Source organism: Poecilia reticulata, chromosome 21 (assembly GCF_904066995.2).
Source record: "Poecilia reticulata chromosome 21, P_reticulata-male-v2, whole genome shotgun sequence".
Taxonomy (NCBI): domain Eukaryota; kingdom Metazoa; phylum Chordata; class Actinopteri; order Cyprinodontiformes; family Poeciliidae; genus Poecilia; species Poecilia reticulata.
The window spans coordinates 22,557,662-22,580,343 of NC_088850.1; the positions used below are offsets into that span (position 1 = coordinate 22,557,662).

Here is a 22,682-nt window from a genome sequence, read left to right on the forward strand (position 1 = left end):
TAGCATTACTTGACTTCATCCCAAAATCTTGCCCCAGGAACAGACTTCACCATTGTAATGAGAATGTTTGTGTAGAATAATTTCCAATTGCTTCTTAATCTGATGCACCTGCTTACCCTGTGTTTCAGGATGAGCCATAGAAGGAAACATCTGCTTTATAATGAGCCAGCGGTGCTAACAATCCCCACTCATAATTCAGGATGGTGACGTGTTTAGGTCATGGTATCTATTTCAGGATGGTAAGGGGAGGTATTCTTGAACAGAGGCATTGCACCCCCCTACATGAGCCCACTCAGCTGCTCCACTTTTAGCCCAGGCTCCAGGGAGGGGGCTGGGACCCTGTGGTTGGTCGGGTGCCTTTCTACTGTCGCCATCTGTCCAAAGGTTGGTTCACATTTCCATCCGGAGGCAGTTGGACTGTCCTACAGTCAGCCCTGCAGTTGTTCAGTCAGTCTGTAGATAAAGGAGACACTCAAAGAACTAGAATATACCGACTAGTTTTATTTTGAGGTGAAGGTGCTGGATTCACCTGTTGCCAACGCCAAGATGACCCGTGACTCGTAAGTTTCTGAGGTGTTTTTTTGTTGACTAACGTTGACTGATGCCGATTTTCAAAAGGGGCCGCAGGATAAAAAAAAAAACAAATTTTTTTTTTCCTTTTTGTACCCTCTCAATGACCAACCCCAGAGCATGGTCAGCATTTATAAAAGAGTGGCTTTAGAAGTGGGGCTACTGTAGATGGTCTCACTTTTCTCTGCAGTTCCATCAACCCATCAGGACTATTGTTCACCTCTGCCGCCTGTCATTCCTCTCAGCACAGGAACACACTTTAGCTTTTAGTGCTGTCTATGAATTCATTCAGTATTCTGAGCCTTTCTCCCTCATGAGAAATCTTTTATATTTTTAGCTCTGCCTCGGCTGTTAAACTCCTCAGAGTCCTATCAGAGGGGATTTCCACCTCACTTACAGTATAAGATTCATCTCCGTTAAGTGATGGGGCACTTTTCTCCTTCACTGCTTCTGGAGTTGCTGTTCCAGTTCAAAGAAACTGAAATATGAGAAATTTATCTTCAAAAGAAACTCCCTCAACAAACAATACTTTTGGTGACAGAAAATCCTTGTTAGTTTTACATTCCTGAATTTCCTATTGCTCATGCCATCTGCTGTCCCATAAACTTGAATGTGAGAATCCCCTGCTGGCTTAACTCACTGGTGTGCGGTTTTAAATCATCAATGGGTAAACTGCATCTTCATCGCCCAGGGTCATGCAGATGTGTTTCAGTCTTTAATGATCAAACTTTCTTTTCAAACTATTAGAAGATTGCAAAGTCATTTCCAACTGATTAAACCTTCAATTGGTTTGTTGAGCTAAAATATTTTCACTTGCAACTAAGCTTGCAATTCTCACTGTTGGTTGGAGGTGGAACACAGCATTTAAAAAAGTCATCTTGTTTTAATTTAATTGATCTCACATGTTATTGCTATAAATTACTGATATTGTGACCAATATCCAATCTCTTATTTTGCATGCTTGTTCTGATTTTAGCCCATTTCTTTTTAAGAGCTACAAAAAACTATGTGAAAGCCATTTTTTCTAAATTCTGTATTAATGAATAATGTACCTCTTAACCATACAGTTCTTATTGGCTTGTTTATAGTCGCATACAAATTTCTCCCCTTAGGTGAAATGCAAGCAATCTTTAAGCTTTTAGTAAACAACCTATGAAGCAATGAGTAAACATAATAATAAGTAATAATTCTCAATTAATCATTAACTGGAGGATACTGAAAAAAGTTTATTTTTTGAAAGAACAACACACTCAGGGCAGTAAATAAACCATAAAATGTATTAAAATATATACATTTTGCATATGAGATGAAAATCCTTCATCTGTAAATGTCCTAAAACTCTAGCAGTTTTAGCTTCACCTACATCAACTTCTGTAAAGAAAATATTCTATTGATCACCTTCTGCTATCCAATTATTAATAAGTTAAACTAAAAATTAAATTGACCAAATGAGCTCCACACTACACTGATAAATCGAGCAGAAAAGGTTGAGCTTTTCTCTGTTGTTAGAAGGATTTTTTTTAACTGCTGTTTTGCTACAAATAATCAAGTATTCTCTAAATGAATGCTGTGTTGTTCCATTTTTAATTTTTTTTCCTATTAAAAAAATAACTGAATCATCTGTTTACATCTTTGAATACATTTCTAAAAGGCACAAGTGGCTAAATGAAAAATCTACAGAATGTGGCAAATGTTTGATCCAACTAATCATCAGCATAAGCAATTGCTAAAAAATAAACTGTAGTTGCAGCCCTAATAATTACATATTTGTGGAATTACAAATTTTTATTTTAGTTTTTTTGGAGCTGCTGTTTTGAATCGGTGCCCGTCTGCCTGCAGCATCCTGCCTGTGTGAAGGCTTCAGCCAGCTACAATGACATCATTGTTCAGATTAGACAGCAGGAGCTGCACAGGTGTAATGACAGCAACACAGAGATATGCCCCGTCCCTCAGACACAATAATGTAGCTCATTGTTTGTATGATCCGTGGTGTGGAAATTAACTCCAGATAGAGATTTCTGTCTGTCATCGTCTCCATTATTTGCCAAAGTTGGGCACACAACAAGAAACTTCCTGTCAGTTTAATGTAATCTAAATGTAAATATATGAACCATAGTGAAGATGAGAACATTTCAAAAAAAGTATGCATCTGCCTCAGCTGCAGTCTGTAGAACATTAGATATTTGGATTGAAGTCTCTTCTCAGTCTTTGCTTTATTTGATCACATCAGCTGTAATTATTACCAGCAGCATTTGAGCTACAAGGCTGCAGGTGAAGCTGCATGAGTTCTGAACTCATCCTGTGGTGACCTGCTTGGTCACTACAGGCTATTTTCACTGGTGTTGTAAGATGCTTAGGTTTATGGAAAAGAATAAAGTCAATTTATCAAATTTAAAGATTTGTTCTGGACAATATTTAAGGAAAATAGAAACTGCAGTTTAAATAGGGTGATTTCTTCTAAACATTTCTCTGTTTCAGGGTTGTTCCCTCTGTCCACTCCCATGTAAAATGACACTGGGGAATTTAAGTTTACCCGAGGAAAGGTGTCCACATCTGTTTTGTCTTGTTTTATATGAGTAATTCTATTTTGAAACGTTCCGAGTCCCTGTCTGTTAAAGCTTTTAACTTGACTGAGGTTTCCCCTCAGTTGAGATATTAAAGTCTCTGTTATCGCCCTGTTGGGTCTGTTTTATGGACTCCTGTTGGACGGACCCGTTTGCTACTCGTTATGGAGCTTATTAGCTCTGAATATGCCCAGAGAGTCGTGTTCATCTGTTTCATTGACAAGCAGTGCTACCATACTGCACATTTTAATCTGTATATTCATTCACTTTCATTTTCACAAACTGAAAAACTCAAATTGAATTGCCACTGAAGTGCATTGTAACTTTTCCGACCCATAGCCCGCTGCTAAAGGTTCACTGTGTGTAACTCTGACTGGAGGTCTAAATTATCAGTGTGGCCTCAGCCTGTAGCTACACTTTGACCAATGTGGCGCTTAATAATTCATCAGCTGTTATTAACAGCTGACTGCAGAGCAGAACTTAATCAGCCCAGAGAGGGACTCCAGCAGTAAATTCACTGACAGCTTTGAGACGTTCTGCTGCTTTATCACAACCAGAGGATGGAGCTGGAGTTTGATGACAGGTCTCTGCATGCATGGTCAGAGCTGCTGCAGGTGGCTGACTGATGGCCCATCATGTCAGAAACGTATATTACCATTAGAGCTGTAACGATTCATTGAATGAGTTCTAGACCTCGATTTTTAAGGCTTTGTTAGGTTATATTTGACTATTTACTGTGTTTCATCCAGATGATTATTTGTGTTGCATAATGCTCTCATTTCTACCAATGAGCTTTTGACTAATGCTTAGTGCTATTAGCAACTATGGAGGGAGATAGTGAGCGACAGAAGTACAGCCAGGAAAGAAACTAAATGTATATAAGGTGAGAAATCCATTTAAACTAAATAAAAAAAATGGCACAGCCCAGTGTGTGCACTGCACAACAGAATTGACATTTTCACATTTCATAATAAAATGTCCTCGATTCTCCGTCTTCTGTCCTTGACCACCTCAGCTGGAAGCATCCACTACATGCATCAAGCTTGTTCATGGCAGCTTACAGGTGACGTTTTTGTTTCCTTATCAAAAGACTCTTAACTTTTGTCTGGGGTTATTAGTACAGATCATGGTATGTTGTACAGTTCGGCTAACATCATTTGGCTAGAGAGACTAAAAGTGATGTTTGAATTGTATTGCATTTTAAACAAAAGGTTTTCTTCAAAAAAGTTTTAGAATTTTTAACGCTTTATTTGACGGGGTATGCATAAGACTGACATGACACTGTCATAAACATGACTTAACACTTATTAGGAACATGAAGGAGTCTTTATGAATGTTTATGATTGCTGTCATGAAGTGTCATTTGGGTAAATGACACTTTTAATGCAAAGTTGCTCTGAAAGTTGCATTGAAAGTCCATTAAAAGTGCCAACTTTGCATTATTTTGTAAATAATGATACTTTAATGCAAAATTGCCTCTTTTAATGGACTTTAAGCAACTTTAAGCAACTTTAAGAGCAACTTTGCATTAAAAGTGTCATTATTTACCGAATGACACTTTATGACAAAAGTCATAAATATTCACGAAGACTCCTTCATGCTAATAACAGGTGTTATGTCATGTTTATGACTGTGTCACGTCAGTCTTATGCACACCCTGTCAAATAAAGTGTTACCGGGTGTGCTGTGGGGGTGCAGGGGTTAAGCATAACCCACATATGGAGGTCCTAGTCCTTGACGTGGCTGTCGCAGGTTCGATTCCCGGCCTGGTGACCTTTGCCGCATATCTTCCCCTTCTCTCATTACCCACTTTCCTGTCAATTAACTGTCAAATAAAGGCCACTAGAGCCCCAAAAAATCTTTAAAAAAATAAAATAAAGTGTCACCGAATTTTTATTAGAATTTTCTTTTTCCTCACAGATGGGGAAACATTTTTAACTCTACCGCAGTCTTAGGAGACGGGGTCATATTGCCCCTCAAGCTTTTACTCAGTGCAATCTGCCAGACAGTGTACAGAAACCGTGTGTGCTTTTACGAGTTTTTTTTTGTGTGGTTTCGGGAACCGACAGTCTGATAGGACAACCATGGCACTTTATAATATGGGGAAAATATCTTGTTGCAAAGTGAAATAATCTGCCAATGGAACTAGTACTAATATTAAGGAATTATTGACTTAAAACACAAGCTCCTATATCTTCCTTAAAAGTTACTGATAAGTTGGTCTTGTCTTCTTTCAAACGTACCAAGATATTTGGGCTAGAAACTAGACCAAAAATACTTGATAAGATTTTGTTTTTGCTGTATATTTGATGGTTGATCCAGTTATATATTAGAGCTCTGAGTTCACTCTATGAACCTAGAGATCCTATTAGATCACATAGATCTCTTTATAAACCTTCAATGTCCATCTGTGACATTGAAGTGGCAGATGTGACAGATGGATTATGAGCAGCTCACAGTTTGGTTTATTAATCACTGATATCATCTGATTTCACACTTAAGTTCAACGTAGTGTATAACCTGATTAAAAGTCATGTACACCATGTTAGGATTTTTCTCAGCAGTTGCACCATGTGTCTGTGTTAGGTCTTTTAGAAGTGTTGTGTGTGAAGTAGTGTGTTTTTTTTGACAGTGTGTGCGATTTGAGCCACCTGTACCCGGCTGCTTCCTGCAGTGTCGCAAGCTGAAATGGCATCAAGCCTCATGGGAGAAATGCTCACTTCTCCCCGCTCTCATCCCGTGTCCTCTGCTCATCCTGTCATCATCTTATGTGTGTGTGAATTTATTGTCCATTTCTAATCCTTATTAACCACCATGATGATGTTATTTGCAGTTGGTTTCGTTCTTTTTTCCCCCTGTCCTACCCGCGTCTTCCTCCTCTCCTCCCTCGCATCATCTGTTCTGTGAAAAGAGGCAGCAGCTTATTACAGGTGCCTAGCACCGCTCTTGCATCCTTCTCTGTCGATGTCTTGCTCTAATTGGTTGTAATGGCTCCTGATGTGTGAGTGTGTGTGTGTGTTCTTGTTTAGACAGCTTTTGACTGTCACCCAAGTGTGACAAACTGCTCCAGCCACAGACCTTCCATCCATCACAGCTTGGTTCCCGGGACGCTCTCTGCCTCAGCCTGCCTGTAAAGATCTGCTTTATTAGTTCTGTCCATTAGTGTGGCAAGTTAATCTCACAAACTCACCCGTCGCTGATCACATCACATGTACTTCCATCACCAGTTTGTGCTTTACTTATTTATACTGAGCTTAATGAGACAATAAATAAAGCTGTACATGTTTGCCAACGAGCTGCATTAAAAGCTTTATTTTAACAGCGTTAATGAATGGCGACGTATTACGTCCGTTGTAGATTTTAAAAAAAAACAATTCGGAACATTTCAGTTGGAAAATTTCGGAAATTTTGTACAAGAAACAAAGACATTTCTGAGTGACAAAAGCCAAAAAAATATTTAAGAAGAAAAAATCTCAGGAAAATGGAGGTTGGTCTCAGAAATTTTCTAGAAAAAAACACTTCCAGAATTGAAACAATTTGACTTTTGAGCCTCAGTAATGTTTTTTTCTGGAAAATTTCAGAAATTAATCTCCAAATTTCTAAATTGGTTGACAGAAATATGCTTCTTTTTTTTCTATCTACGATGGCCCAATGCTCCATTGTATTGATGTCCTAGTGGGATACATGAACATGGATAAATCATTATGTCCTGCTGCTGTTGTTCTGTCTGCTTTCTTTCCATAAAGGTGTGTTTTTGCTGTATTGTTTCTCAGTGACATGTCATCTCTGGCTTCCTTTATTCCAGCTGATTTCATGCTTGTTGAACCAGCTGTCCGAGGGGAAAAATAAAAAAGGCTTTTATTTCAGCACTTATTGTAATTACACCTTCCCATGAATAAGTTAACAGCCTTCTGGGTACAAAGTTTGATTCAATGATGAAAAAAAAAATAAAAGAATAGAAAACATATGTTCAACAAGTATATGTTTAGTTCAAAACAGCTGCAGGAAGTTGCAGTTCATCAGTTTTACTGGAATATTGAACTGAGCTTGTCGGATTGAAGGAAGTGGCGCTTCTCTTTGAATAAAAGCCCATTAATATGACGGTAGTGGTTTAGACATGTTGAAAGATGTCTGAGTCTGAATAAGAAGTAATGCTGGGGATTTTTAGACGAGACCAACGTCTTTAGTTGCTGTTTGATTAAAGGAAAGCAGATAGAGTAGTGTGTGGAGGGAATTTAATAGATTAATCTAATCTATCATATAAAAGTGTTTGACTGAGAAAGTTTGTCTTGATATTCTACTTTTTTAAAGTCAGTTTTTTCAGTAGATAAGGATATACTTTATAAATGTCACAGTTTACTGTGACATTTACCTTTGCACCTCTAGTAAAGATGCTCAAACTGAAGTATTTCAGCTACAGTTACTGAGCTACTCTCTGACTGAAAAAAGTAACTAATATTTTGAAAAAATCTATTATCTTTTTCTACCTTTATTTAGTGGATAAGAAGAAAATCAATCTTAATTAATAACTGTTTTAATAAAAATTAATGGTGCCATAATAACACCAATGTTATCAAACAGTACAAAGTACTCAATCAAACCTTTAATATTTTATCTATGTATTTCAATGTATCTTTGACCAGATCCAATAAATGCTGTTCAAACACTTTCCCAGCTCTGGAGGTAGCTCCAGAAAACGGACAAGAACCACGTAGGATCAGCAGATGAAGAGTAATCTGGACGTTCTGGGAGAACTGATTAAATCCAGGCATGTGGAAATCAGGCTCAACAGTCTGCAGACTGTACTTTTGTTCCCATTTAGCACTAGTGAAATCGGTGATGACTAATGCTGATTGTAACTGTAACTGCAAAACATCCAAGTTCTTTATCACTCTGTTCGCTGTGTACAGTTGAGTCTGTTGATGGATTATGCTGCACCCTGCCAGCTTAATGTAGCTGACGGAATAGAAATGTGGAGAATCAAGCTTTCAGGGTATTGCTCCCAGATTCAGTAAATTAAGAAAATGGTTGAACAAGACTGGACTGAGTCTGCAATGCTGGGAGATAGCTCATATAAAGTTTGTTCATCAAACGTTGCTACTTCCCTTTTTTTGCCACATTTGTTTTGAAATGATTGAAGGAGAGACAGAGAGGGAAGAGCTGGGTGGGTGGACGGTAAATTAGAGAGAGCCCGGCGCTCCGAGAGTCACACAGATGAAAAGCAGCTAGAGGGAGTTGGGAGGCAGGAAGGGAGGAGGCAGATGAGAGTATGAGATCAAGTGATAGACAAAGGTATAAAGAGATGTAGTCGAGACTGAGAACGGATGGACAGAAGGCACGAAAAGCTGCAGAAGGAAAGAATCTATCTCCCCAACACATTGGAGGAGATACTACACCGAGTCGAGCCATCCAGGTCTGCGTGATGCCACCGCGGTGATTTCTCCTCTCTGCTGCCTTCACCACGGAGCACCAGAGCAACCTGTGCTGGAAGCGGGAGCCTGTTGCCTGGATACCTCTGCTGTCGCCACGACAGCAAAAAGGCTGAAGAAGCGCATGTGCTGTGTGCGTGCCTTGTGTGAGCTGTCAGTGTCATGGGAAAAACACCGCTGACTGGCAGTTTGGATGGCTCCCTCACACATCCGCTCCCTGGCTGTTCACTGACATCGCATGTATGAATGAAGAAGGAATCTCCCTGCTATGGATTCTTCCATTAGAGCCTGAGAGAGGGGCCGGGCTTGTGAGGAAGGGGGGGTTAGCTGGCACTCTGGTTTAATGATGAAGAAAGCTGATTTGTAGAGAGGAAGGGAACAACCACTTTAACTGCTGAGTTAAAGATTGGAGGCATCCGGGATACAAGACCCAAAGACGGAAACGCTAAGCTGCAGCTACAGGGGAAGTGGGCTGCTGGGGGGAGCAAACTAAAGTGGTGTTGTCTGGGTCACCTGAGCAGCTAGACTGTCCGGAACCATGCAGGTCCAGTCGTCAGCTGCTTTCTCTAAAGCCTCCAGCTTCATCCTCAATCAGAGATGTGTGCTGGCCTCCAAAATGGAAATCCACCGGTACGTACCTGCCTCACCCGAGGTTAAGTCCTGAACTCATCATCTCATTCTGTTAGGAAGCTTAGCTTTGGCTGTCATAATTCCTGGTGTCTATTTGCTATTTTGGTGGAACATTAACTAGTAGATGGGATTCATAAAACAGGACTTTGGTGATGCAATGCCAAGTGTTGATTGAACTCACTTTATGTAACACAGATCAACTAGTTGTAGTGATTATTATATCAGTTTTAATATGCTAAATTTAACAGAGTTTAAGTTTGTTTTAAATGGAAGAAAACACTTCTAGTGAATGCTCTTCATCCTGATTATTTTTAAATTGAACATTAAGATTTTTTTCTTAATTGAAGTCTTAAACCTATAAAACCTATAGGTTATAAAAAAAAACCTATAAAAAGAGCAGCAGAGATTATTCATGATTTTTTCAGATGAAAGTACAGTAATTGCAAACAACTAACTAACCAACCAGGCCTTTAATAAAACAGGCATATGAAATTCATCTGCTACTTTTTGGTGCCAAAAAAAAAAAAAACTGGTGTGGTATTGCACTTGCAAATAACTGTTTTGATGTAAAATCTGGTTGAATGTTATAGTTCACATCCCATGCATGTAAATTGTGCATGCCACCATGCCTTGTGAATTGGTTGAACTTTCAGTGCCCTTGATGTCCTCACTGGATATACAAGTTAATGGCTGAAGTGCTGATACAGAGTGACAAGGGACATTGATAAATGGGGAAAAAAGAATAGCAAGGAAAATGGTTGGTAATGTTAAATCAATTTTATCATCACTGTAATATTCAGTAGTAATATTGCAGCTCCATATTGGATCCTTGTTCATGATAATGAGAGGATATATTTCCTGTCTGACTTTATCTCAATGTTCCCTCATCCCAGAGGGTGTTGTTAGGAATGAAATAGCTACATCATAAACTTCCATTTTTCAGTGATAACATCATTTTTACAGGGAGAAGCTACTTAAATATTGATTCTGTTTGCTGAAATGTCATATCTTTTGCTCACTTGTGAATAGTATTCCTTCAAAGGGATATTCTTCACTACAGGAGAGAGGAAAACTGTTCAACAAAATGAAGTTTAACTTGGATATTAAGAAGCTTCCAGAGATTATGTTCTTTAACATTTTCTGTTCCCGTGATCTGTTTCTTTCACAAACTAGACAAAAATACATAGTCCCTAGTGCTGACATTTCTGTCAGTACTAAGGATCAAGTCACTGAGTTGGTCCAGTATCCACTGGGACGTGGTGGTCCACTCCTGACAGCTCCAACTTTTCCCTTAGAAGTCCAGGCTGGATGGAGTTAAAAACACTGGGGAAATTAAAGAACATGATCCTCACATTGCTTCCAGGCAATCTAAAATGGATCCAATGAAGACTTCACTTGGGGGGGGAGGGGAAGATAACTGAGGAGCAACCTCTCTAGGGTATTCATTAGATGTGAGGTCAGTTCTGCTGGCCGGTAGCTGCGGATGTCCTTTGGATGTTATGTCTTTGGAAGTGGTGTGGTGCATTCACAGTAAACGCACAAAGGACATATCCAAAAACTATACAGAACCAGAACAAGAAACAGGAAGAAAATGTTTTCAGAATGAATCTTAAACATGTTTTGAGAAGGAGAACAAGCATATTTACCTTATTGGATTTAGCTCGCTCTGTGCACAGGTGGTTATTACTATGGGCTAAAGATGCATTCCAAAGGTGTGCTTGTGGCTGGTATTTTCATGCCATTTGTGATATCAGTGGGAAACATTTCTCATGCATTTTTCTTTTAGAGATATTTACAGAACATGGTTCACTGTATCCGAGGTTGTCCTTTTCATATTTAACCATTTTAATAAAAACACTTGGTATTTTCTGAGGGTGAAAAACTTTTTAAAAGGCTGCAGCAACTTGTGACTGCCCAGCATACACAGCCTGATTGTGAACATACAAATGGTCATTCAAGTTCATCATGGCTGAATCCTTTGCTGGCACTATAAGTCTCCACAATAAGCAAACTACTTAGACTACATCCTGTGGTTTACCCCTTTGATCCCATTTAAAGTCAAAGAAATTCCAAATAGGTAATGTAATTTTTGGACTTATGTTCTGAATTGTCAAGTCATTGTTTCACCCTCCCCAAAAAAGTCCAAACAAACATATGTTGCCCTTTGTCATTTGTTTGGACTGTTAAATGTCGATTGGAAAAATGTTACATATTGCCCAACCTTAGTGGTTGAGGTTTATACACAGGTTGGAGATCTGGGCCTTCTCCATGGAGAGGTGATGAGCTGTATGGCTACTTGGTATCTGCATACGATACATCCAGCGTTTTATTATCTCTGGTGTGGCAGGTTACATACTGTGGGAAGGTGGGGAGAGTGGAGGACAGGGAGACATGGTCAACATCTCCAGAGATCAGACATGAGGCCTTGGGGTTCTGTGTTCCGACTCTGCTGGTGACTAGAGTATATCAAATTAGTAGAGGAGGTCATACAGTTGTCACAATAACTTCACAATTGCGTAAACTTTTGTAGACATAACTTTAAACTTTTGAGGTAGCTAATACAGCCTCATACTGACAGCTAGCAGCTCAGTGGCCTTACTGTGGAATGTTTCTGATAGATAAATATCCAGAGTTATACCATCTATCATTCACAAACACAGTTAGACCCCCTTCATTCCTTCTACCCCTCTCCTGTGTTCTGTTCTGGAAATGAAAACTATCCATGTTTGTGCGTGTGTCTGGAGTTAGCAAGGTTAACCACACCTCAGCCAGATGGATCAGGCTGCTTTCCCTGTAGCTTCTCTGATGCTGCATAAGAGCTGCTAACTCTCTTATTGGGAAGACATGGACAGGATGATGGGTTTGTACTTCTCTGGTTGTGATGCTTGATGTGGGGGCAAGTCCCCTGTCACTTCTCCTCATCAGGTCACTTGGTGGAAGGTGATACAGTGGCGCTATTGAGGGCTAGCGGCTGATCCGTGGTGTAAACATGGGCTCTCTTGCTGTTTCAGAACACAAACACCATTAAAAAGTCAAATGAAATCGATGTTCTCCTTGCCCTGGTAAGCTTCATTCTGTGAAACAGAAACTCACAACACATCTAAAAGTACATTTAAAAAGGGAAAACTCTGGAATGAGTGGCAGCTGTGGAAACTGGTTCCCAGCTCTTGTAGTGGAGCGAGCAATAGAAGAAATCGGCAACAGATGACTAGTTCCCTCAAACACTACAAGTATCTGACACCACAACATGAATGCATTCCCTCGGTTTACCTTTGAGTTGTCTGTGAAACTGAGCTGTACTGTCCAGCACCGAAACTCGAGGCTCTACCAGACAGCCGATGGCCAAGTGCAGTTCAGCCTACTCCACCATCAATGTGAGCCCTGTCTGAGTGTGAATGAGCTTGTGATTGCACCCTTGTAAAAATGGGCCAGGCCACCAGTGATCACAGTTTATAGTCTAAAGCAGAGCAACACCCTGTAAACACTGCTGGATATGTGTAGTCGTTTGTGTGTGTCATAATCACTGGGCTAAGCACTGACCTTGTTCAGAAACAGTAGGCCTTCCAGGGAAAAAACTGATCTTGATGAATCACTACGTAATTATTAGGAGGAAGATGTGAGTTGTGGTTATATTCTGATTTAGTTGAACCAAATATTTTTCATCCATTGACCATATGGTTAAAAAACATATCACAATGTGAGCATTTTATATAGGTCTATCAATAATTATTGATTTTTTTTGTTTGTTTGTTTTAAATATCTGAAATACTGCCAAACTGGTGATGTGGCCTTTATTGTTTTATCCAGTTTTCACTTCACACAGCTGGGTTTTTTATTCTTAAAGGGTCAGTATTTTGTATTTTCCAGGCACATAGTTCAGTGAAATGATTGAAAATTCTATGACGTATCATCTATTCACATTGATCATGTGTCATGATCAATGTGTATATACTGTTGATTAATTGTACCGCCCCAAGAGAGACAGAGAAGCTTGAATTCCTATTTGCAGTAATTTCCTCCAGAGAGAAGCATACGCCATCATCGCTGCCATCGCAGGACCTGCTATGCTTCGGCAGCACAGGATGTGAACACATCTGAATGAAAATGAGGTGATAATAGAATAATAGCCTGGTGACAGGAAGGACGGCAAAGAGCTAGTTTAATTCAGAGTGAAACTCAACATTCCTGTACATATTCCACTTATTGGTTTTCCTGTCATCTCTCCTTTGAAGGAGAGATGACAGGAGAGAATTTTTTGTTTCTATTCGTAACTTTGACTCCAATTACAAAAACATTTGCAGTGTCGCACTCCTCTCAATGAGCACAGCCAGTTCCTCCTCACCCCAGTTGTGCTGTTTGATTCACGATTAGGTCTGATGGTCTTATTCAGGAAATGCTCATCTTTTTCCTCCCATGCTTGTTGCCATGGAAACGTAACATCTGAGGTCAGGAGTTAGCCAGCAGCAGGCCCACCTGTGGAACCCGCCTCTGGAGAGCTGCCTCTTCAGTCAGCTAATGGATTCTGTGAGTAATTTGCTCAATGCCTAATTGATTCCACGAGGGTTCTGCATGTTGGACCAAACTACTCTGTAAACAAGGACCGTGCTTGAGCTGTCCAGTCAATGGACCAGGTAATTAGAGGGAAGCGGTGCTTTAAAGTTACATGAGGTGAAGAAATAATTTAGGGCAAACAGAGCTTCTTTCGTAATGTAGCAGAAGTGAGAAACACCTGGTTTTTAAAGGTCAACAGCAGATGAGTTTCTTATTCCACTTAGCACCGCCTGTTTTTGAAATGTAAATAGAAATAAGATAATCAAGAACAGTTTTCTTTAATTATGTTGGTGTACATTTAGACCTATAAGTGTGCCAACTCTTCTTGGTTTCATCACCATGTCTGTTTTTAATTCATCTGTTTTTTTTTCTGTAAGTTTTCTCTTTCAATCTGCAGAACAACCAAATGGTTTGGAATTCAGCACCACATTGCTGACAGTACGGTTGTTTTTCAGACACTTGTCTGTATTCAGTCTCTGCTGCTTGCAGAGACTGAATACAGATGATGTCATCAATTATGCTGATATCAGCACAGATATTAGCATAATTTTCTGTTTAAATAAAAACAAAACATGCTGACAGTTTGGGCTGTCCAAACCAGGATTTATTTGTTAGAGCAGGTAAGAATAAACCCTCACCAAGGAAGCTCAGGGTGCTGGACTCTCTTCTACTCTTGCTGATTAGTTTTTTTTTATGCTAACAAGTGCTAGGCTATTGCTATCTTAGCCTGATGGGTTAATAATTGTGTTCATAGAATATTTCAGTGCTTTTTGAATTAATTATTTGTCTATGAAACTCAGTCATCATCCTTCTTCAGAAACTTACTTCCCTCATTTGATTGTAATTGGATTGAATGACTACTGCTACATCAGCTGCTCTCTGGGGATCTCAGAGCACAGCGTAGGTCACTTCCTGCAGCAGCCCGATGAAGTCTTCCTTTCACTGTGAACGTTATTGTAAAGCTGACTACGGATGATGGCACAGTAACAGCTGGGATTGGTAGGTGGGCCTAAAACAGATATACTCCTGTGTTTTTATTTTGCTCACTAGAAGATATTTTATGATATTGTGCTTTTCATGATGTATTTTAAATCACAGCTTTGCTCAAAAAGAGAAATAAAATATAACATGAAAACACCTGGGTTGTTAATTGGAAAAGGATCCAACTTGGGTGCTTACTTGTGGTCTAAAACAGGAGTGCTTTTCAAAGGTGGCAGTTTCTATTGTGTTCCTTTGCCTTGTAATTGAAAAAGTGACAGCCATTTTTCTTTGTTGCAGCCTGCCTGTTATAAATCAGCCAAACCAATAGCTCTCTTTATCAAATGAATAAAACAAATGGTGCCCATAAATCCAGATAAAGATTTTTGGTTTGCACTGAATATAACATTTCAAACTACTCCTGCCTCTATTTAGCTGGCTGTGAATAGCCAGCATGTCTATTTGCAGCACACACACACACACGCACGCACACACACCATTGTGTACCTGTAGGTTTTGTTCGGTTATATATAGCCACTAGCGGTGATGTCTTCTTTGTCGCACCTCAGGTGTTTCTGCTGCAATCGTGCCACACATCGGGCTTCTCCTACTCTGTCTTTTTTCCCACCACCATCTGCTAGAGTAGATGACTCATTGTTGGAAGCCCAGGGTCTTTTCTCCTGGCTCCAACATATTGTGTGTGTGTGTGTGTGCTTAGCAGTATGAACGCTCCAAACACACACACACATAGCAGTATGAATGGTGTGTAGACGGTGCAAAAATCCTGTGGCCCTGTCTGGCCAGAGTGAGAACAGTCTGGATCCCCTCTGAGAAGGCAGCATGGTCCGACTGCGTAGGTGTTTGGTATTGATGTTGACCACGTTGCTGTGTAGTGATCTGTTCTCGTCTGCTGACCACATTGACTGGTTGCACTTAATTTTTTTGTGCTGCTGGTCAATACTATCGACTCCAAGGCATCACATAAACAAAACCTACAATCAGATTCGAATTTTCCTCCTCCTCTAGTTCCTCTGAGGAGGGAGAGCAGAAGTGTTTGTCACTCATCTCTCCAGAGTTTCTGGACACAGCTGCTGAAATGACTAAAATAAAGTTGCTTCTGGTGAGTTTCAGGGTGACTTCAGAACAAGCCCTGAAAATTTAGGTAGTTAGCTGTTAATTGGTGTTTTTATTAACATATGCAGTCTTCATCACTTGAAGTCTGGTTTAACCATTTTGATCATGTATATAACTACCAGAGATACTCTGATACTTTTGTCTAGTTAAAGAGGCATTCACATCCACCCTGTTTAGTCCATTTTAATCAAACTGAAAGTCCGGTTTGTTTGGGGAGGTGTGTATTCGCAATTGAATTCTGATCCTGATAAAAACTGCAATCTCCGATCTGCCTACAAACCCTGGTCACTGTTTGGTTGAAGGGAACTGGTGTGGTTCGGATGCATATGTGGACTGCTCCAAAAGCAGGAAGGTGCAGGGCATTCTGGGAATGAGAAATGGCCCATGGACAACTGCTCAAATTTGTTGCCACTCCATTTTGCTTACATTCTGTGAAGAAGGTTGTGCGTATGTCTTCTTCAGAGGTTTTTGTGTCTTTGCCTTCAGTAGTGCAGGGATAACTTTCCAACCCCAGTAAAGTTTGACTTGTTTGGACAAAGCCTCAGGTATATGTTTGCTGATTAAGGAGGTTTTGGTCTTGAGTACAACTTGATGAAAGCTTTATGTTTTTATAAAGCTAAATGTCATTCTGTCTGATGAAATGTGAAATTAACAGCTTGTGACTTTTATTATCACTCCTGTAGCCCTTTTTTTTTTTTTTTTTTGGAGGCACTAGAAAATCCATCCTGCATCATGGTAAAGCAGCCAGATGTTCATTTTAACAGAAGCCATAAAGATGAAGCAGCTGAGGGTCCATCTGCACAGAAGTAGATGACTGTAGGAGAAACTGTGATCTAGTCCAGTGGTCCCCAACCCCCGGTCCGCGTACCGGTCCGTAGACCAATTGGTAGCAGGCCGCGCAACAAATAATTAAATATTTCCATTTTATTTATTATTTGAGTATGGAGGATCTTTTATTTTGAAAATCCTTTAACCAGATTCTCTCGGTTACTTGTGCACCAACATTGAGCCCACAAGCAGCAAAATGAGTAAGAAACGGAACAGACGTCTTTGGAAAGTTTCTTTGCAAAGGGGAAAAGGCCCAGAGAAGAGACAGGAGAATGGATTCATCCCAGACCGGTAGGTGAATCCCACATTACAAGCCCGCTCTGCATAACATGCGGCGACCGGCTGCTAATGAGGCAATGAAGCTTCAAACTGCTTCGCCAAGTAGAGACCAATGCTGTGCTCAAGCAACACACCTCGGGTGTCATTTTCTCTCATCACTCCCAGATGGGACCGTCTCGTTGCAGAGAAACAAGCTCAGGGCTCACGTTAGTCATCATCGTGAGTTAAAATTTTCACGAAAGTAAAATGTTCGTTTTTGTGTCGCATCTGTATCTTATTTTGAAGGGATATGTAAACGTTACCATAGCGACCAGAGTCAGCATTTGGGCAGTGGTCGAGAGGAGATGAGTAGAGCTTATGAGTCTTAAGTCTGGTTTAGACCGAAAGATTTAAGAATTGTCGGCCGATTCTCCAAACCTCTGTGACCACAGAGCTGATAAAAGAACAGGTTGGATTGGTTCGTGTGTCCAAGGCAGGACCAACACACCACACACGAACATCCCGATTCCAGAGGATAATCCAGTAAAACCCCCAAACATAGCGGGAATTTAGAATAACCAAACACGGATGACAATGTAGAAGCAATAGTGATAGTTTGTGGACTCATTTTAAGAGATAAAAGACGTAACAAAAAGAAAAGGCGGTGGATAAAAGACGACGGGAGCAGCCGCTTTATTTGCTGCACTATGATTTGGAGGTGACTATTTTTTTCATAGTTAACATTTTTAACTGAATAAACATATAATAATGACCTTTACATATAATAATAAACATTTCCACATATCATCTCCGATATCCACCAGACTCTCAGTTGCGCGATATGTCAGCTGTTTGGGATTCCCCTCTGTTCTTACGGCACCACGCTTTCTGATTGGCTACCTGTCACATTCAACAGGTTGCATTCTCGTTCCCAGTCAGGAAAAAACCCACAGGCTGCGAGAAAAGGGCCCAAGACAACCTAAATTGGGTATATTCAGGCTTTAGCGGGAACACCAACATGCAGAAGCCTTATCTGAAAGTTAAACTTCTCCCCTCCCCCCGGGCTGCAGCAAAAAAGTCTTGACCGGTCCGCGGTAATAAAAAGATTGGGGACCACTGATCTAGTCCATGTTTCCCATTACAAGTTGATGAGCTTCTGAAATTGTTGAGCTGAATTCATGTGGACCCTCCTGGGCCCACTTTGGGAAGTCTTCATTAGAGCCATGGCAGACATTGGTCCAACAGCTATAGGCTGTGACTGAACAGAGATGTTTTCAGCCTCCTGGTCTGATCCTGATCACTTTCATATGGACTGGAAACACACTGCTCCACTAAACAAGTAACAACTGATTCATGAAGGGAAGAAAAAAAAGAAAATCAGAAGGATGTTGGGGGGTGGGGGGGTACAGAAATCAAATCTTTCCAGAGGAAAAAAAAACCACAAGCTGAAAACTACAAACACATGTGGAGAGCAAAGAGAAAGGAAGGATGCAGATGTCTCTGTAGACGTCTCCTGTTCTGAACTTGTTTCTCTGTAAAGCCAGCTGCACTCCCTGTTAATCAAACCCACAGCTAGCCACCAATCTGCCTTTCTTTTCTTCACTTTTATGCGTGGGAGTCTCTGTGGATTTCCTATTCCCAGCTTGGAGAAGATTCCCTGTGTTCCATCTTACACAGCATGACTCAGGTTAGGAGAGTTTCTAGGGAGTAGCTGAAGCTGGTCTTTCAGAGGAGAGCAGGACAAAATGCATGTGCTGCAGAGTCTTTCAATCTATTGAAAGAGCTGTGTGTAACAGAGATCGCTATAATTATTTTTACAGCGGTTTGTGTGCTGTGAGGGATGCTTTAGAATGGAATCAGCAGATCGTACTATCTGTGGTTGTGTTTATGCCATAAAGAATCTTTTAGAATAGTGTTTCTCAAACTTTTTCAGGCTGAGGACCATTCAACCCATTTAACAGTCATGGCCCACCTGACTTGAAATTGCCCCCAATAACACATCATAATATATGATGCAACGTGAAATGAAAACATTAGTCTCTTAACTGTGGTGTTCATCTTAATGAGAAATGTTTGGTAAATGTGACAGGTCACGACAAAACCATGAACAGGTCTGCTTAGGCATTTTGAGTTATTTAGATTTTGAAAGTGTCTAAACTAGAGATGTGCCGATCAGGTTTTGTCCTGCCGATACCGATCACCCATGAGGGCCGATCACCGATACCGATCACATAATTTATTTTTTATCATAAACACTACCGGTTACATTATGTGGAAAAAGGAACCATAAATTCACCTTAATTTAGACAAAAACTTGTTTTTAATAACTTTTTAAAAGAAGAAAACTAAACAAAACAGGCATTGTGAAAATGGTATTGCTATCGGTAATACTATCTTAAACAGACTGATAACTAGTATGAAGGCTCTGGAGAGGCTAAGTAATGCAAAGAGCCAAAATAAAACCTCTCAACATTGCCAAAAGATTCAAGTATAAAACTTAACATTCAAAGGCAAATACAGGTTCCATTACAATAAACAATCCTGAGTTACTGAATGAAAACTTCCTGATAGCATGGCGGCTAGCTGATTACTGCTAGTTCTGAGTGGCTGTTTCTGACTGAGTGGAGTAATTATGCAGAACAGGGAGGAGATTGATTATTTTTTCAGAGATTATTTGTCTCATGTTAGGACAGCGAAAGTTTTAATACGTATGTAAGATGTATTTTTTAAGTTAGATGCTGCAGCTTTAAACAGAGGTTCGGTGTGAGAGTCACTACCAGGTGGAGCAGAAGCGGCGCTCCGTCTGTGAAATATTACTACCTGTAGCGCGTAGCAGCAGTTCAACAGCGAGAGCAGAACCAGCGTCTTACATCACAGCTCGAAGACTTAAATAATTTTGCGGGTTATTTGTTTAGCTTTTTGAGCATCATGCTAATCCGGGTGAGTGTTTGTAGCTGTGCGCTGCTTTACCTGCTATCTGATCCTCCATATGTCTTTTTTACTGCAGTGAGCCTCGATGTAGCCAAACTCCGTCAAGTATGGCATTGTTTTTATGCCATATTAGATTCATCGTGTTGATTCATTTTGACGTGCTTCAATTTTCCGCCGCAACACGCAACACGTCCCCATTCACTCAGTGCGTTATGAGAAGCAGGTGATTAGTATCGGCAACAAGAGACCGTGATCGGCGATCACCGATCATACACTTGTTCACGGAAATCAGCCGATTATGATCAGTGGCCGATCGATCGGCACACCTCTAGTCTAAACTTTTCAATGATGTCAAACACATGGAAATAAAAAAGGCATTGTTCTTTACTATCAAGTGTTGTGTCCATTAACAACATTGAAGGCTATTTGTGATTTTAGAAGCACAATTAAAGAAAAATAAATTTGAGTTGCTTTAACGGAAACAAAAAGTCCTTTTCTGCACCATTAAACATAAAAATAATTAACCTATTTCTATCAATTGTATTTGTTGTATTTACTTAATTAAATATTTTTTAATTAAATCAAAATAACAATAGCTGTTGACTTGAAAGCAAATCATCATTCATTCAAAAAGCAAAGAACAATTCTGGCTACCTGGAACGATTCCTACTGTTAACAGTTCAAAGAAATCCAATCGCTAGTGAACGACACATCAACACTCAGCAGCTGTGACTTAGCTTCTTCTGATCATATAAGTCATCCTGAAGTTGTTCTCTTTCCATCCGTATCTGCAGCTTTTCTTTTGAGTAACCCGGTTTTAAGCCAGTTTTCTGTTATTATTTTTAACGCAACCTTTTAGTAAGCTAGGTGTGACGTCGCACTTTGAGCTCACGTCACGGCAAATAAACTGTCGTTTACATGAAGTACCTCGCAGACCACTAACTGCAGAAATACAGTGCTTGGTCAGAAACAAGTGTGTACCTCAGGGTGATTGACAGCACTAAGACCCTCCTCCTGGCTCTGATTGGTTGGTGGACAGAGCGGTGTATTTCTGCAAATCAAAGTAGGACCACAGGGAAGTAGATTTTTTTTATTATCCGCCCACCTTTTATCTGTTTGTACACTGTCACTACATGGTGAATTTTTAACAAATGTGTATAAATAAAAACTAAATTTTATAACAATTACCTCCTGCAGCTTCAAGTTACTCCTTAATGGTTGCCATGGGAGATTGAAGGATTTCTTAAACATACATTAAAAGACACAAAGCAACACTCCAGGTATATTATTGATGAAGGACTAACATTATAACATGACGTAAAGCTCAAAAAAGTTGATGTTGCATAAAAGCCTTTGAAGGGGTTTAAACATTTTCCAAGTGACTCTGTTCCTACTCTATCATATTCTTGAAATAGCTACATGACCAAGCCGTCATGTTAAGATCTTATACAAAGCTTTTATTGAATTAAACTGACCCCTGATCAGTGGGATAATAGTCTGTGGGTTAAGATCATTTCTGAGCAGGATTGTTGTGGGCATTAGAAGAATAATAAACCTTGCCTTGCGTGGAAGTCATGGGTTTTATTCATTCATGCGTTTTTGTCGCACATAGAGTTTAGCTGACAATGACAGACATTTCTGGTAGAGCTCATCTTTGTTCAGGCTTTTTGTTAATGTAACCTCAACCCTTTTTTTTCTTATGTGTGTAAAGATTGTTAGAAAGGCTTCTCAATTAAGATGATGCATTTAGATTGAGAATATACTTCTGTCACTAATAAACATCTGTGTCTCGTAATGTGGAGTGGGACCCATCCCATCTAGTCTGCGTTGTGGAGATTGATGCCACTGCTAACTCACAGCGCTGTGATCCTCCACATGTGCTCCCCTAAGACTGAGCAGAGTCACATAGCTGATGGGACAAAACCCTGAGTCATCATTCATCCCCACATTGTGCTTGGCAGACCCATTGAATGGGGGGATTCGGCTGCCCCGCTTTGGTTTGTTCCTATTTTTAGACAACACAGTCATTTGGTTGCATAACTTTAGCCTACCAGCAGTGAAATTAGTCACAATTTCCAGCAGCGGGAGTGACGGGGCGAATCGGTATAAACAGAGGATGTGTCACATCGTCCAGTTCTGCATTATTCTTCCTTCTCCTGGGTTGGTTTTCTAGCTGAGTGGTGAGACCTTTCGTTGTCACTGGGCGGTTGAATCAGGTTGGGTTATGATCATTCAGCCCTCAGTTCATTTCCTGCTGCTTCATTCATCTTTGCCTCATCTGCTGCATCCCAGCAGCACCTCTCCACCCTCCCATACCAGCAGGAAGTGACGTCATGTTGGCCCCCGGAGCTGCTCGGTTCCTCTTTGAAGTCAGAAGCTCTCCTCCAACTCTCCAGCTTCATTAACATTAATGAAGGAGATAAAAATATTCTCAACTCAAATCTCATTCTCTGCTACTAAATTTGTACAATCCATACATTTCTTTTGTCTTTGTCACCTTGCTCTGTAAGAGACAGAACCTATTTATTGAATAATTTAAATTAATCAGTGACACCAGTTATATCCTGACTTTCTTTATGCTTGAGAATTTTAGTCAGGCTTATAAATGGAGGACAGAACAGAGCTAGAATACATTCTACATGCTGAATGAATTGTGGGAACAATAACATAAGGAGGGTCAACAAGGCTATCATGCACCAGTCAAGTGAATTAAAGAGCAAAATTGTTGCGTTTTCTCTCTAAACTAGCGGCATAAACCAAGGTGCAGTCTGAAAATATGTTTGTATAATCAGAGGATCCTCTGCTAGTG

At 40.2% G+C, this 22,682-nt stretch overlaps 1 protein-coding gene across 9 annotated transcripts in view; it reads left to right on the forward strand.

Moving 5' to 3' along the window:
* enah (ENAH actin regulator) overlaps window positions 1-22,682 on the forward strand; it is a 138,688-nt gene that overhangs the window by 40,930 nt on the left and 75,076 nt on the right. The window contains exon 1 of one of the 9 annotated variants that reach the window (XM_081602081.1): window positions 370-560. The exons of 1 other annotated variant lie outside the window; for it this stretch is intronic. In XM_081602081.1, coding sequence (XP_081458207.1) covers window positions 547-560 — 14 coding nt within the window. In that variant the 5' untranslated portion in view covers window positions 370-546. Of the gene's footprint in view, window positions 1-369; window positions 561-8,341; window positions 9,194-22,682 lie in introns of those variants that run through there. 7 more of the 9 variants (XM_081602078.1, XM_081602079.1, XM_081602080.1 and 4 more) reach the window with 7 other exon arrangements.